This window comes from Solanum stenotomum, chromosome 3 (assembly GCF_019186545.1).
Source record: "Solanum stenotomum isolate F172 chromosome 3, ASM1918654v1, whole genome shotgun sequence".
In the NCBI taxonomy this organism is placed as follows: domain Eukaryota; kingdom Viridiplantae; phylum Streptophyta; class Magnoliopsida; order Solanales; family Solanaceae; genus Solanum; species Solanum stenotomum.
Window position 1 is genome coordinate 63,102,104 of NC_064284.1, and position 13,098 is coordinate 63,115,201.

At 32.2% G+C, this 13,098-nt stretch overlaps 1 protein-coding gene, 1 non-coding gene and 1 pseudogene across 4 annotated transcripts; 1 reads left to right on the forward strand and 2 right to left on the reverse strand.

The window, feature by feature from the left end:
* The window catches only part of LOC125859151 (uncharacterized), a 39,357-nt pseudogene extending 33,683 nt beyond the window's left edge, over positions 1-5,674 (forward strand).
* A 606-nt stretch (positions 5,675-6,280) lies between these two features.
* On the reverse strand, positions 6,281-9,644 carry LOC125858262 (uncharacterized). 3 transcript variants are annotated; one of them, XM_049537981.1, is made up of 7 exons: positions 9,482-9,643; positions 8,408-8,686; positions 8,041-8,282; positions 7,337-7,549; positions 7,159-7,251; positions 6,961-7,062; positions 6,281-6,726 (listed from the first exon to the last, which is right to left on the reverse strand). In XM_049537981.1, the coding sequence occupies exons 2-7, from the start codon at positions 8,682-8,684 to the stop codon at positions 6,319-6,321; spliced, it is 1,335 nt and encodes a 444-aa protein (XP_049393938.1). In that variant the 5' UTR covers positions 8,685-8,686; positions 9,482-9,643; the 3' UTR covers positions 6,281-6,318. The 3 variants fall into 3 exon arrangements, with proteins under 3 accessions (XP_049393938.1, XP_049393937.1, XP_049393939.1); XM_049537980.1 differs by having other exon boundaries at positions 9,419-9,643; XM_049537982.1 differs by lacking the exon at positions 7,337-7,549 and having other exon boundaries at positions 9,419-9,644.
* A 3,339-nt stretch (positions 9,645-12,983) lies between these two features.
* Positions 12,984-13,065, reverse strand: TRNAS-AGA (transfer RNA serine (anticodon AGA)). The gene has a single exon. It is a non-coding gene; the product is annotated as a tRNA-Ser (tRNA).
* Positions 13,066-13,098: the final 33 nt, after the last annotated feature.

A 13,098-nucleotide genomic window follows, 5' to 3' on the forward strand; every position in this document is an offset into this window, starting at 1 on the left:
CTATTCGTATTCCGTTCGAGCCATGGAAAAATGAAACAAAGGAAATTAAAGACGAACCTTAATTATTTTTTTTAAATCTCTTTAATTTCCAATGAAGAAAAGGAAACGACTTTTTTTTTTAAAAAAAATATCACTTCACGTTATTGTTTCATGTACAACATTTCCTATACATAATGAATTAATTTACTTTGGAAATTAAATTTACTCAGCTAGTAGTCATATACTCTTTAACTCCTCAACCCAACACAAAGCAAAAAAAAAAAAAAAAACTCATAATCTCAGAAGAAGAAAAAGGTAATTAATTAATTACAGTAATTTTTCCCTTCTATTTGTTCTTGCATATGTTAAAAAATAATGTTTTGTTTTGATGACTACTAGGGAAGATGTATGCATATTGACTAGAAAAAAAAGTAGACAGTAAATCAGTCTCGCTATTGTGTGAAGATTCCTAAGAAAATTGTTCTTTTGTTTTTTTTTGATGACTATCAGGGAAAATGGTAATATATGTATAATTCATGTATAATATGTGTATGATATCTATGTATACCTGCTAGAAAAAGTAAACAGTAAATCTATCTGACGATTTGTGTGAAGATCCATAAGAAAATTGTTCTTTTGTTTGTTTTAATGACTATAAGGGAAGATGTATAATATATGTATAGTTCATTTATTCCCTTTATAGTATGTGTATGATAGTGTATAATCTATGTATATCGGATAGAAAAAGTTAATAGTAAATTTGTCCGACTATTTGTATGAAGATCCTAATTTCTTTTTTTTTGATGTTTTGTTTGTTTTGATGACTACTAGGGAAAATGGCATTGACAACTACTACAAGAAAGAAAACAGAGAAAAAAATCCCCCCAGGGTTGATAGATTTTGTGTTTTCTTGGTCTTTAGGGGATGTGTTGAACAAAGATCTTTACAAAGACAAGGTTAGAATATTTCTTCTTCTTGGAAGTATTTATGAATAGTGCTTTAAGTTACGTTTAATGATCGTTTGAGAGCCAAGTATGCATAAAGTCTCGTACAATGGAAGGCATCAAATCTTGTTCTATCTTTCTCTATTCTCATTTCAACATATATTGATTTGAAACAAATATTCATTTTGTAACATTCGTCTTCTCTAGTTCGTTTGTGATTTGTCATCTTTTGTTCCCAAAATGTGTAAGGTTATGGAGATTCCTGAGACGTTCTTATCGATTGATCATTACATGAAGTCATTCATTACTCCACTTATTGAAGAAACACATGCTGATTTGCTCTCAAACATCACCACAGTTTCACGAGCCCCTGCACTCGAGGTTCTTGATGTCAGAGAATCAAAATATTTTAAACCTCCAAAAAGTTTATATTATGATATTTTGGTAAATAGAGCTATGGAGGGGAAGAAATTTGAACGAAAGTATAAACCAATGAACGGAGATTTGATTGCACTATCAGATGTGTTACCAAGAAGAATTGATGATTTGAACAGACCAAAGATATCTTATCTGATTGGCATAATCAATGACATAAAAGATGAAGATTCATATCGGATACACATTCAGTCTTCGAAGCCTATTTCATTTCAGAAACAAGACAACGACAAGGGTGAAAAAGGGGACAAACTTTTTGTTGTCTATCTTTCCAATTTAACAACAAATCTTCGAATATGGGCTGCTTTGAATCCGAACATGGAAAATGCAAACTTGAATATCATTAACACTGTGCTGAAAAGTAATCCAATTACTGTAAGTAAACATCTTTTTTTCCCTCTTCTTCTTAACTACATATTTACAATTTGGCTTGTAAGTTATATTGAGTATGTGATTGTGGTAGTTTTCATGAGGCTCTACTTTCTATACTTCGTTTCATTTTCAAGTAGTGTTAGTTTGTTGTTGATATATATATATACGTATATTGTTTACACGTATATGTAAAGAGGTGTTTGTGTCATTGCTTAGTCTTGTTCCTTTCTTTTATAGCCATTTTGAAGGTATATTATAAGATCTTTTGAGAGGTTTGTTGTTTTAATCATCTGCAGGATGAAATAGACTGCTCTCTTTGCTCCTCCTCAGAATCTAAAACTAATGTTTTATCGAATTCAAGTGCCATTATTCAGTCCTTTGGTCTAGATGGTGCTCAACAAGAGGCTGTTCTAAGCTGTATTGCAACAAAAGAATGTGTTCACCGGAATACTGTTAAGCTAATTTGGGGTCCTCCAGGAACGGGGAAGACTAAAACAGTTGCCTCCTTACTATATGTCTTGTTAAAGATGAAATGTAGAACTTTGACTTGTGCTCCTACGAACATTGCTGTGTTGGGAGTTACGAAGAGGCTGATGCAACATGTAAGAGATGGTCTGGAATTTGACACATATGGTTTAGGGGACATCATTTTATTTGGTAATGCAAAAAGAATGAACATTAGTGATCATGAAGATCTGTTTGATGTATTTCTTAATACTCGTGTTCGTATTCTTGCTTGCTGTTTGTCTCCTATTCATGGGTGGAGAAGTGCTATCGAGTCCATGATATATTTTCTTAAGTCTCCTATGAAGCAATACCGACAATACTTGAGAGAAGAAGAAAGGAATAGTACCAAGCAGTTGTGGAAAAAAGTTGTCATAAAAAACTTACAAAAGAACAAGAAGAAGACATCAAAGGATAAAAGAAGTTTCAAAAGGAAGAATAACTTCACATCCAATGGTGAAGTGAACATGGCCAATTTTGTCGAGACAAGTGAAGAAGAAACCAGTGATTGGACATTTGAGGAGTTTGTTATCAAGAGATTCAAATGGATCCAGAATCACTTGACGTATTGTCTGACGAGCTTGTACACACATCTGCCTACTTCTTTCCTTCCACTAGAAGTAGCTAAGGAAATGATAAGGCTTCTTAAGATGCTTCAAACTCTTGAAACATTGTTTGGTTCTGTGGTTACATGCAAAGAGTTCAAAGAAGTTTTGCTTGGTATTTTGGCAAGTAATAAGGCGAGGCGTTTTGCTTATCTGTATGCAATTAAACAAGGATGCCTTAAAGTATTGGAGTTTCTCAATGAGAGTATCTCTCTTCCCAAACTCATTTACGACTATCAAATTCGAAGATTTTGTCTAAAAGGTGCTTGCTTGATTTTCTGCACTGCTTTTAGCTCATCAAAATTGCATAGAAGGGGAATGGAACCACTAAAGATGGTGGTAATTGATGAAGCTGCTCAACTGAAAGAATGTGAATCCACTATTCCATTACAACTCCCTGGTCTCCGCCATGCTATACTCATCGGAGATGAGAAACAATTGCCTGCTATGGTTCAGAGCAAGGTTTTCAAATAATCTTAGTACTGAATGTTCTTTCATTACATTGCTGCTCTTTCATAATTTACAATTAGTGTCTGTTGTTGACAGATTTGCGAGAAGGCTGAATTCGGGAGGAGCTTATTCGAGAGGCTGGTAATATTAGGACACAAGAAGCACCTTCTTAATGTTCAATATAGGATGCATCCAAAAATAAGTTTGTTCCCGAACAACGAGTTCTATGAGAAGAAAATTATGGATGGTCCTAATGTGACAGCAGCTATATATGAGAAGAGATTTCTTAAAGGAGATATTTTTGGCTCGTATTCATTCATTAATGTGAGTAGCGGAAAAGAGGTGCTTGATGAGGAGCACAGCACGAGAAATATGGCAGAAGTTCTCATTGTAGCTGAGATAGTTGCAAACCTTCATAGAGGTAATTAATACTCTTTTATCTTTCATGAATTTAATATGCTCAACAGGTTTGTGTTGCATGCCTCTTATTATAATTTGAAATACAGAATCTGTCTCTTCAAATCACAAAGTCCGTGTTGGTTGTATATCTCCTTACAAAGCTCAAGTTTTTGCTATTGAACAAATTCTTGCCAAGAGATATAGCACGGATGTTAAGAGTGATTTCTCAGTGAACGCACGTTCTGTTGATGGTTTTCAAGGTGGTGAAGAGGATGTGATAATTATATCCACTGTTCGTTGTAATGGGAGTGGATCGGTTGGTTTTCTTTCTAATATTCAGAGAGCAAATGTAGCACTGACTCGAGCAAGGTACTGATTTTGAGGACAACATTACTACATTTCAGAATCATTCAAATTTTGATGGACACATTGTTATGCAGATACTGTCTTTGGATATTGGGAAATGCTGCAACTTTGGTTAACAGTAGTTCTATTTGGAAGAATATAGTCATTGACGCCAAGGCTCGTGATTGTTACTTTGATGCTATTGATGACATAAGATTGGCTCAAACAGTTTTGAATGCTACCGTTGAGGTTGGACAGATAGATACATTACTCAGAACAGACTCCCCTCTATTCAAAACAGCCAAGTGGAAGGTATGTTACTTCAATTTGTTTGTCTCGACTCTTTAACTCTAACTTTTCACATGACATGTTTTAAAACGTAACAGGTTTTGTTCTGTGAGAATTTCTCAAAATCCATAGCCAGACTTAAGGATGTCGAGATCAGTAAAGAAGTGGTTTCCCTATTGATGAAGCTATCAAGGGGTTGGCGTAAGTCAGAAAAGAAGAGAATGATCAACAACAAGGGTGGGAGTTCCTCTGCACTGTTGGAGGTCTACAATGTGAAGTACCTAAAATTGATTTGGACCATAGCTATTCTGCAGCAGGATTCGATACACGTTCAAGTACTAAAGATCTGGGACATTTTACCAGCATATCAGATACCGAACTTGTCAAAGGACCTTGACATCCTTTTTGGTCAATATACAGTGGATATGATGAATCGTTGCATATCCAAACGAGTGGAACGGTACATACATGTCTTTGTTTTTTCCTCTGTTCTAAATTGCTGTCTTATCATATGTTCTTATAAGTCATATTCATTTGCTGTCTTCACAAATCATCCTTGTTCTGTAGAAACTTAGTACTTCCAGTGACTTGGCCAAACAATGGAAACAACGTCTCAGGAACCGGATCAGCTCACAGTGAACGAGACCAGAACTTGGCACATCAACTGTCAGCTATGAGTTAGAATGATAAACCAGGATCTTCAAGAAGTTCCAAGTGAGTGTACATACGTTGAAACTTATAGAGTTTCTATATAACAACATCGTTTGTTTGGAAAATTTGGAATGCTATAGTGAATTGTTGTTATAGAAAACATATAATACAGCATAACGTGAGGAATCAGTTCCAAAGAAAACTTGGCCATTATAGTGAAATATAATAGAGAAGTCTGACGAAAAGTTTTTTAAAAACGAAAGTTTGTTATACATTTTTGTTATTTGGACAGATGATTTGCTTGTAAACCATGGACAGATCAATCTAGCTACTAACTGTACTCATTTTTACCAGTAATTTTCACAAGTCCAAGACGAAGAAAAAAGGAACGATCAAAGCAGTGTGGCAATCGGTATCAAATCAATCTAGATACTAACATCCCAAAGATTATATGTAATGTTTTGCATCATTTAGGTAAAAACGTTTAAATTTTTCTGCAATTTTTAGATGATCCATCTAAGTTCATTTACAGGTCTTCAAATTTCGCAGTTTGTAGAGTCCATTGCTCAGAAAAGATAGGCATATCATGGAAATGTGATGGATAGATTGAAGGCTAATCAGTTGAACATCCTTCTCATCGGAAAATTATATTGCAGTATGTAAAAAATTATATTGTGTATGTATGTTAAGTTTAGTTTTTATATATATGAAGTCTTGAACCCTTTTAACGAAATTTCTGACTCATGCATTTATCATGTTATTATTGCAACATGGGTGGCTGTTGCTTTTACTTGTTAGTTATTATAGCCTTTACTTTGTCCTTGGTTTCTTGAATCAGCTCATTTTGTTGATCCTTAAATGTTTGATTGAGTTTTTCAGCTACATGTATGATCAGGGGCAGAGGTAGAGTACTAGTTACGAGTTCAGACGAACTTGGTAGCTTTTTCTTATTAGGAATTCTATTAAGTAGATATAAATATTACTACATCACAAACAACAATATTATCATTAATCTCAAAAACTATCAATCACATCTGCTTCAAATCTCTAACCATTAATCATAGAGGATCTGCTACATTTGTTCAATCAACTACAATACTTAATTATCTAATACAATTGCACAGAACTTCATTGATTGTCAATAGCATTACTGTCACCCGATGATCTTACGTCCATGGATCCACTTGCTGCATCGTTTTCTAAAACTCTACATTTTGGCAAAAAAAAAAAGAGATCTGTAAGTTCAATGAAACATGTAGGAGGAATAAAATTCATGTAATAGGAATAAACAGAACTCATTTTATACTTGGACCAATCAATCACACATTCAAAATTAAAAAAGGAATTTATGAAAGTTTCTTTACCGTTGAAGGTGTCGTAGAAACGAAGATCTCAGCAAGCTGTTCAGGTATTGTTCCTTCTTTCATTATTATATATGTCTTAAAAGCATTCATCATTTGAGCGTGAGCATTCATCATGACATTGTAATTGTCCAGGTTTTGATTCTGAGCTTTCAACATTTGATCGTACTTCTCTTGGCATTGGGAAGAACACAAATCATTATTATAACTTGAAGCATTCAAATTACTGTAACGGGGTCTTGTTTGTTTAAAAGTTTTGCTTGGGACAGCTCCTAATCCCAAGCACCTTACCCGTCCAGAATGCTCTTTTCCTAGCACCTTACCAATGGCATCATTTGCCGAAACTTCAGACTCATTTGTTGTGCTTTGATTTATGGCTAGCTCAATTTTTTCCTAAACACAGCACGCACCAAAAAATAGATACGATAACTTCAATTAATGATTGACAGGACAAAAATAAAAACAAGAGAAGAATAACTTAAGAGCCTGATAAATAATCAGATTATATCATTACAGCACCAACGATTGCTACATAAATCTAGCAAGACAAGTTGCTTCACTCTCCTGGACTTTTAAATACATACAAAATAGATGCATAAAGCTAAGACTAATAGCATTAAAACTTACGCATATCTCTTTTGCTGCCTCATTAACATATGATCCATCTTCATTCCTATGAGTAGCGAGATAAAGTTCCCCTCGTCCAGGCTTTTGTCCAGTCTTAGCCATCTATAAATAAAAAAACCCAAAGTCGTAATAACGTAACGAACCAGGAATAGTTGTTAGTAATTAAAGCAATCCAAAATGAAGTAAAAGATCTTTCACCATTTCAGCCCTTCTTCGGGAGTTGGGTTTGGAGCCACCAATGTGTGAAATGGTTTGTTTCTTCCGATTGTCAGCATTTTTTTTACACATTTCCTAACAAAAAGATAGTTAAAAGTTGAGATATACAAACAAATAGGTATATAATTACACATACCAATTGAAGCATTTAAATAAATACCACTGTTTTCTCTTTAAAGCGGTATTCAACATAAGAAATCCATTGATCCCGTGGAATCTCAGCTGGAACTTTATCCATTATTTCAGCTCTGCTCTTAAATTGATCATACACTTTATCATACAACTTTAGCCTTCTTGCGCCCCACTTCTTACACATCGAATTATAAACATATCGTCTTGCATTTGACTCGGTAGTCCTAAAACAAAATCGTGACTTCAAAAATAATTTAAAAAATGGTTAGCTTATCTGTTTTATGCAAAATATATAGTCCAATGACATAAATTTAAGGAGGGTAAGGAAAGAGTTGTCCGATATAAGCCAGCAGGCAATACTTCTTGATGGATCACCAACAGAAAAAAGAGACATAAACATTTAGCGCTTAAACGTATGCAGCAACATACCACGGGATGTCACCATGAAAGAAACCAGCTAAGAAACTGTTTACTGAACTTCAACACTATTGACTAGGAAGTTAAACAGAAGCCTTTGGGTTAGGAGTATACGAGCTTTCAACAAATTCTTAGTTCAGGAGTACCTTTTTTTCCTTTCCTTTTCTTTTCTTCCTTTTCTTTTCTTTTTGATCGGATGCAAAAAAGTGGTCTAATTCGAGAACTCCAACTTTAACTAGTTTTTTTGAAATAGAAACTCCAACTTTAACTAGTGATGATATCCAAACTATATTTAGTGCACAGAATAAACTATACCTGTATAAATTGATCAAAGCAATGGTTGAAGTACGCCGCAGGTAAATCCGACCATTTTTTAAAGTGAATTGGAAATATGGAGCTATCTTTTGCTAAAATTCCACAAAAGCCTGCAAGAACGCCTTGTCCTTCACCAATAGGAGAATCTAATTCGTCAAAATCAACCACGATACGTTCTCCATCAGACAAATTCAACACGTCTCTTTTTTTCACTTTGAATTTCTTGATAGCTCCTTGTGAATCTGAAAAGATTAAAACCCCAATTCAGAATCACAAATTAAATAACACCTCAGCAGAATATGTTGATACAATTTAAAAAACACATCTCTTCCTAGATTACTGTAACTCATGAAAACCTCAAAATTACCTATTACATCTACTGTCCAATGCTGCATAGACTCGCGTCCACTATGCATTTTAGATGGTTTTGGCTGTGCTGCAGCCTGAACTAAAGGTGTCGGTTGAAGACATGATGTCAGCTGTTGTTGACAAAGATTCTGATTAAGTTGACGACTACGAAATGGTGTATCATCAAAATGCAAAGGGTCTGATTCAGTTGCTGATGAAGATTGTGCTACACCTTGTGAAGTAGATGCCGAGTAAACTGAGTTCTGTAAATTCTCGTAACGTTTGGGCTTCGGCATATCTACAAGCAATAAAAGTGGATGAAACACAATTAGGACACGAGTTCCAGAGTGTTTCCATACCATAGTATCACACTAACTATTTCCAAACAAGAAAAAATAGAACTAGCTAATTGTTTTCCATAAATCGAACAATTAAACAGTAATAGATATCATAGAAAAATTATACTAATTCAAATTCAAATTCTAATAGGGTAAAGCTGAAAAGAGTAAAAGAAAATCTTGTACTCCTCTGTCCCAATTTATGTGGCAGCCTTTCCTTTTTAATCCGTCTCTAAAAGAATAATATCACATTTCCTTATCTGGCAACTATTTAATTCGCGTGAGATACACTCGTCCTAAATTATAGATGAACTGATGCTCCAACATGAGAAACACATTTCACCATAAAATTCTGGAATTCAACTTCATTTGGAAAACACAAAAGATCATTTTTTTTTTACTCCAAATTACTAGTGAAAGTTCAAAAACAATTCCAATTTGCTTTCGTGATATGATTTTTCACGTTGAAAACAAAAACAATTTTTTTTTCCAAATACGCACAATTTTCATGGTCAAAACTCAAAAGCCCCCTTTCATGTTAATTTCAGCAGCTAAAGGGATAGGACTAAAGGGGAAAAAAACACAAATAAGCATAAAAAGACAAATTTTAAAAATCCACATAGAAGATGAAAATAAGCATAAATTATACTGATTAGAAAAAAGCAAAATCATATAATGAGGAAGAAGAAGACCTTAGATTAGTAGATTCATAAATTAAAAATTGAAGTAATCAAAAAATCCTGCCATTATCATACAATTTGTATGCCAAAACTTGAAGAAATCAGCAATTTTTTCTCTAAATAATATCTACGGCAAATGATCCGGACGGAGTTTGAGAAAAATTTGGGGAAGTTTTAGAAAATGGGAGAGAGTACAGTGAGGGAAACTGCCGTTAAAAATTTGGATATTTTATTTTGGTTTGAGAAAAAATTCTCAAATATTTCATGGAACTCATTTATATCATCATTTGTTAAAAGGGAAAGTTCATTTTATGTCATCCCTTAAAAGTTTGGTTCATGTGCATCGTTTATTTAATTTGTCATCTTCTTTTTAAGTGATTTCAATAATCGATAACAATTAATAACTGATAAATTCGATATCTTAATGATTTTATAACAATTTTGCATGTCTACAAATCGATAAACTTTAAAATCGAACTAGTGCAAATTAAAAAAAAAAGACTTTCTACATAGTTAAAAATGTTGTCGTTCAATACTTGTGATAGTTCAAGACGGCTAGTTTGTCCTTCACTTTTAATTGAGATGTGAATTATGTGGTAATATCAAAATTCTAGTAGTTTTAGATTTGACATCAAATACAATTATATTAAAACATACTAGTAACTCAATTTATTTAGATATTAAACACCGAATGAAAACTAAAAAAACTCAACTACCACAACATTAGTTTATTTTGGGATTTGTTGTGATAGAAAGCAAACTAAACTAAATTAATTTATGTTCATCTATAGAAAACTTAACTTCAAGAGGTCACTAAATAGGGATACAATGATAAATTTATCTAATTCATAAGGGATGTAAAATTTAAAATGGTGACACATAAATAAAAATGAAGGAAGTAATACTTTATTATTAACAAATACAGATTTAAATTAAGTTGTTCAATGTGTACAGTATAAGTTTTTGGTTTCTTGTCATCTCTTTTATTATTTTAATTAGTTGAAGATGACCTTGTGCAAATCTATGATTTGTCAAAGTTTTGTTCATTTTTGTGTATTAATCTAATGGCTTGAGTAAAAATTTACGTAAAAGTAAGGTATTCCAAATATTCAAATTAATCACGTAGGTATGGGATAAACATGTCTTTTTGTTAAATAAAAGTACATTCAAACTCTTTTTATAATGATCATCTCTCTAATTTTGTTCGTGAATTTGGACATAAAAATTTAAAGTTACTTTTTAAAAAATAAAAAAGTACTAGAAATTACATAGTTAACAAGTTAAAATATTCAAAAGACATGAAAAAAATTGATCAAAGAAAAACTTGATTTATTCTTGAAATTTCAATTGTGCCATATAAATCATTAAATTGAGACAAAGTAACATTTTACTCTAACAATTAAGTTTTCTTTATAATCGATTATATATATATATATATATATATATATATATATATATATAAAATTAAAAGAACGAAATAAACCAAGATATATAAAATACAGTGTTAACTTTTAACATAAAAGTATGTGCGGCTCAGTCGGTCTAGTATTGCAATTCTTGAGTGAGGGTAGTATTGTTTGANAATCCAAATTTGGTGTATTTATGAGAAAAGTTATATATTAATTCCTAGTTGTATTTTAGTATCTTTATTTTGCTCTATAAATAGCTTATCTTAAGAGAGGATAATATCCTCAAATTAAGCAGCAAATTCAAAAAAGAATAAAAAAATACAATGGCCTTTTACAAAGTTGGTATCCTTTCTCTCCTTCTATTGTCTGGTAAGGCTTCTTTGATATATATTTTGCTTTATAACCAGCTTTAAGCCAAAAATGTAATATTGTATATCTAGGTATTAAATGGTTAGATTAAATTGAATTTGAAGAGTTATAAAAGTGGAACGAGTTGATAAGTGGACGGGTTAATGACCGAGTAAAAGTTACGTAAGTTTATATGGGTTAAATAATGAGTCAATGACCAATCCAAACTCTAATCAAGTTTTAATTTCTTTTTATATATTTTAATTTATTTAGCACCTAATAGTTTTTTATTATAATTATGGTGATATATAACACATCAATTTTTTATTTAAAAAAACTTCAAGAATATTTTGATGAAATTTCTCATAGTACAATTTGAGTTATGTTTGGTCAAATCAGCAAAACTTTTTTATGAATAAATTTATTGGATCAAAATGAGTTAAGTTAATAAATGAGCAGATCAATATATAGGTTGTGTTGACCTTTGGAGAGCCAAATGGGCTGAGTTATTAAATAGATCCTTACTTGAGCTGAGATAGACAAAGTCAAAATGAGCTAAACAAACGGATAATTGTTAATCCGTCCAAGTAAATAAGTTTTTTTAAAGATATTTCAATAGGATTTCTCACAAGTCAATTTAATCTACATGTTTAGTCAAAATGGGATAAGCTAGTGAATCACGCTGATCATTTATATTTTCATGAGCTAATCTTGACGTCCCTAATTTTGATGTGTTGCACATATCAAGCTTCCAAACTAAATGTGTATCTTATATCCTTTTTTATAGGTATATTTTTGTTGGGAATTCAAGTGGAATATACAAATGCCAAGTCATGTCTCCAATATTGTGATGATAAAGTGGCATACATGACTTGTCCTTCTTCAGGAGATGAACAAATTAGTCAAGTTTGTGTCAATTGTTGCACAGCAGATGAAGGTTGTAAATTGTTTAAAACTAATGGATCATTAATTTGTACTGGAACTAAAGATTAATATAATTAATCCATCCTTAATTATCAAAATGTATTGTGATTAAAAAAAATATATCTTTAAGTATTTGTATAATTGTACACATGTGTAATAAGGCATGAGTTATTTACTCTGGCGATGAATGATGTGTAATTCTACTATTTTTTGTCCTAACAGTTTAACATCAGATTTCTCATTTAATATTTAATGCGATGATTTATAGATAATATTTGTATAATTGTACACGTGCGTAATAAGGCTTGAGTTATTTACTCTGGAGATGAATGATGTATAATTCTACTATTTTTCTTTTAACAGTTTAATTTCAGACTTCTCATTTAATATTTTATGTGATAATTTATAAATGCACAAATATATATAAGGTTTAGATGGAGAGTGTAAAATAGACAATTCACTTCAACGTATATGACTAAGATTGTCAAGTCAAACTTTAAATATATATATATGATTGAAGTTGAGATATTAAAGTTTAACTTTTGCTAAACATAATTAAAGTTAAACTGCACTCAAACCATATTTGAAATAGAGTTAAACTTTAGACATATATAATTGATATTAGGATACTATAAGGATTTCTAAAAAAAAGATAGGGGTGTCTAATGAATCGATTAGGCTGAAGGTAAATATGTTTAAATGAGCCGAGTTAGTAAATGGATGAGTTAAATCGTCTAAAAGTCATTGAGAAACTACCCATTTGGGGCTTACTTATTCAGATTCAGATATTTAGATCTTAATACACATTTTAATATTTAAATATGCATTTAAATTCAAACGTCTTAATCTTAACGAAAACAAATAATTTGTTTGAAAAAAAAGAGTAAAAACAAAAGCGTGGACGGCAGGATTCGAACCTGCGCGGGCAAAGCCCACATGATTTCTAGTCATGCCCGATAACCACTCCGGCACGTCCACTTGGTGAAGGCTAATTCCATGTGCAGCTAATTT

Coding starts and splice junctions, on each gene's coding strand:
- LOC125858262 (XM_049537981.1), bottom strand. CDS start 8,684: ATGCCGAAGCCCAAACGTTACGAGAATTTACAGAACTCAGTTTACTCG. Junction 7,550..8,040: donor GCTTTGATCAATTTATACAG/GTATAGTTTATT, acceptor TTATTTTTGAAG/TCACGATTTTGTTTTAGGAC. Junction 7,252..7,336: donor GCTTTAAAGAGAAAACAGTG/GTATTTATTTAA, acceptor TCTTTTTGTTAG/GAAATGTGTAAAAAAAATGC.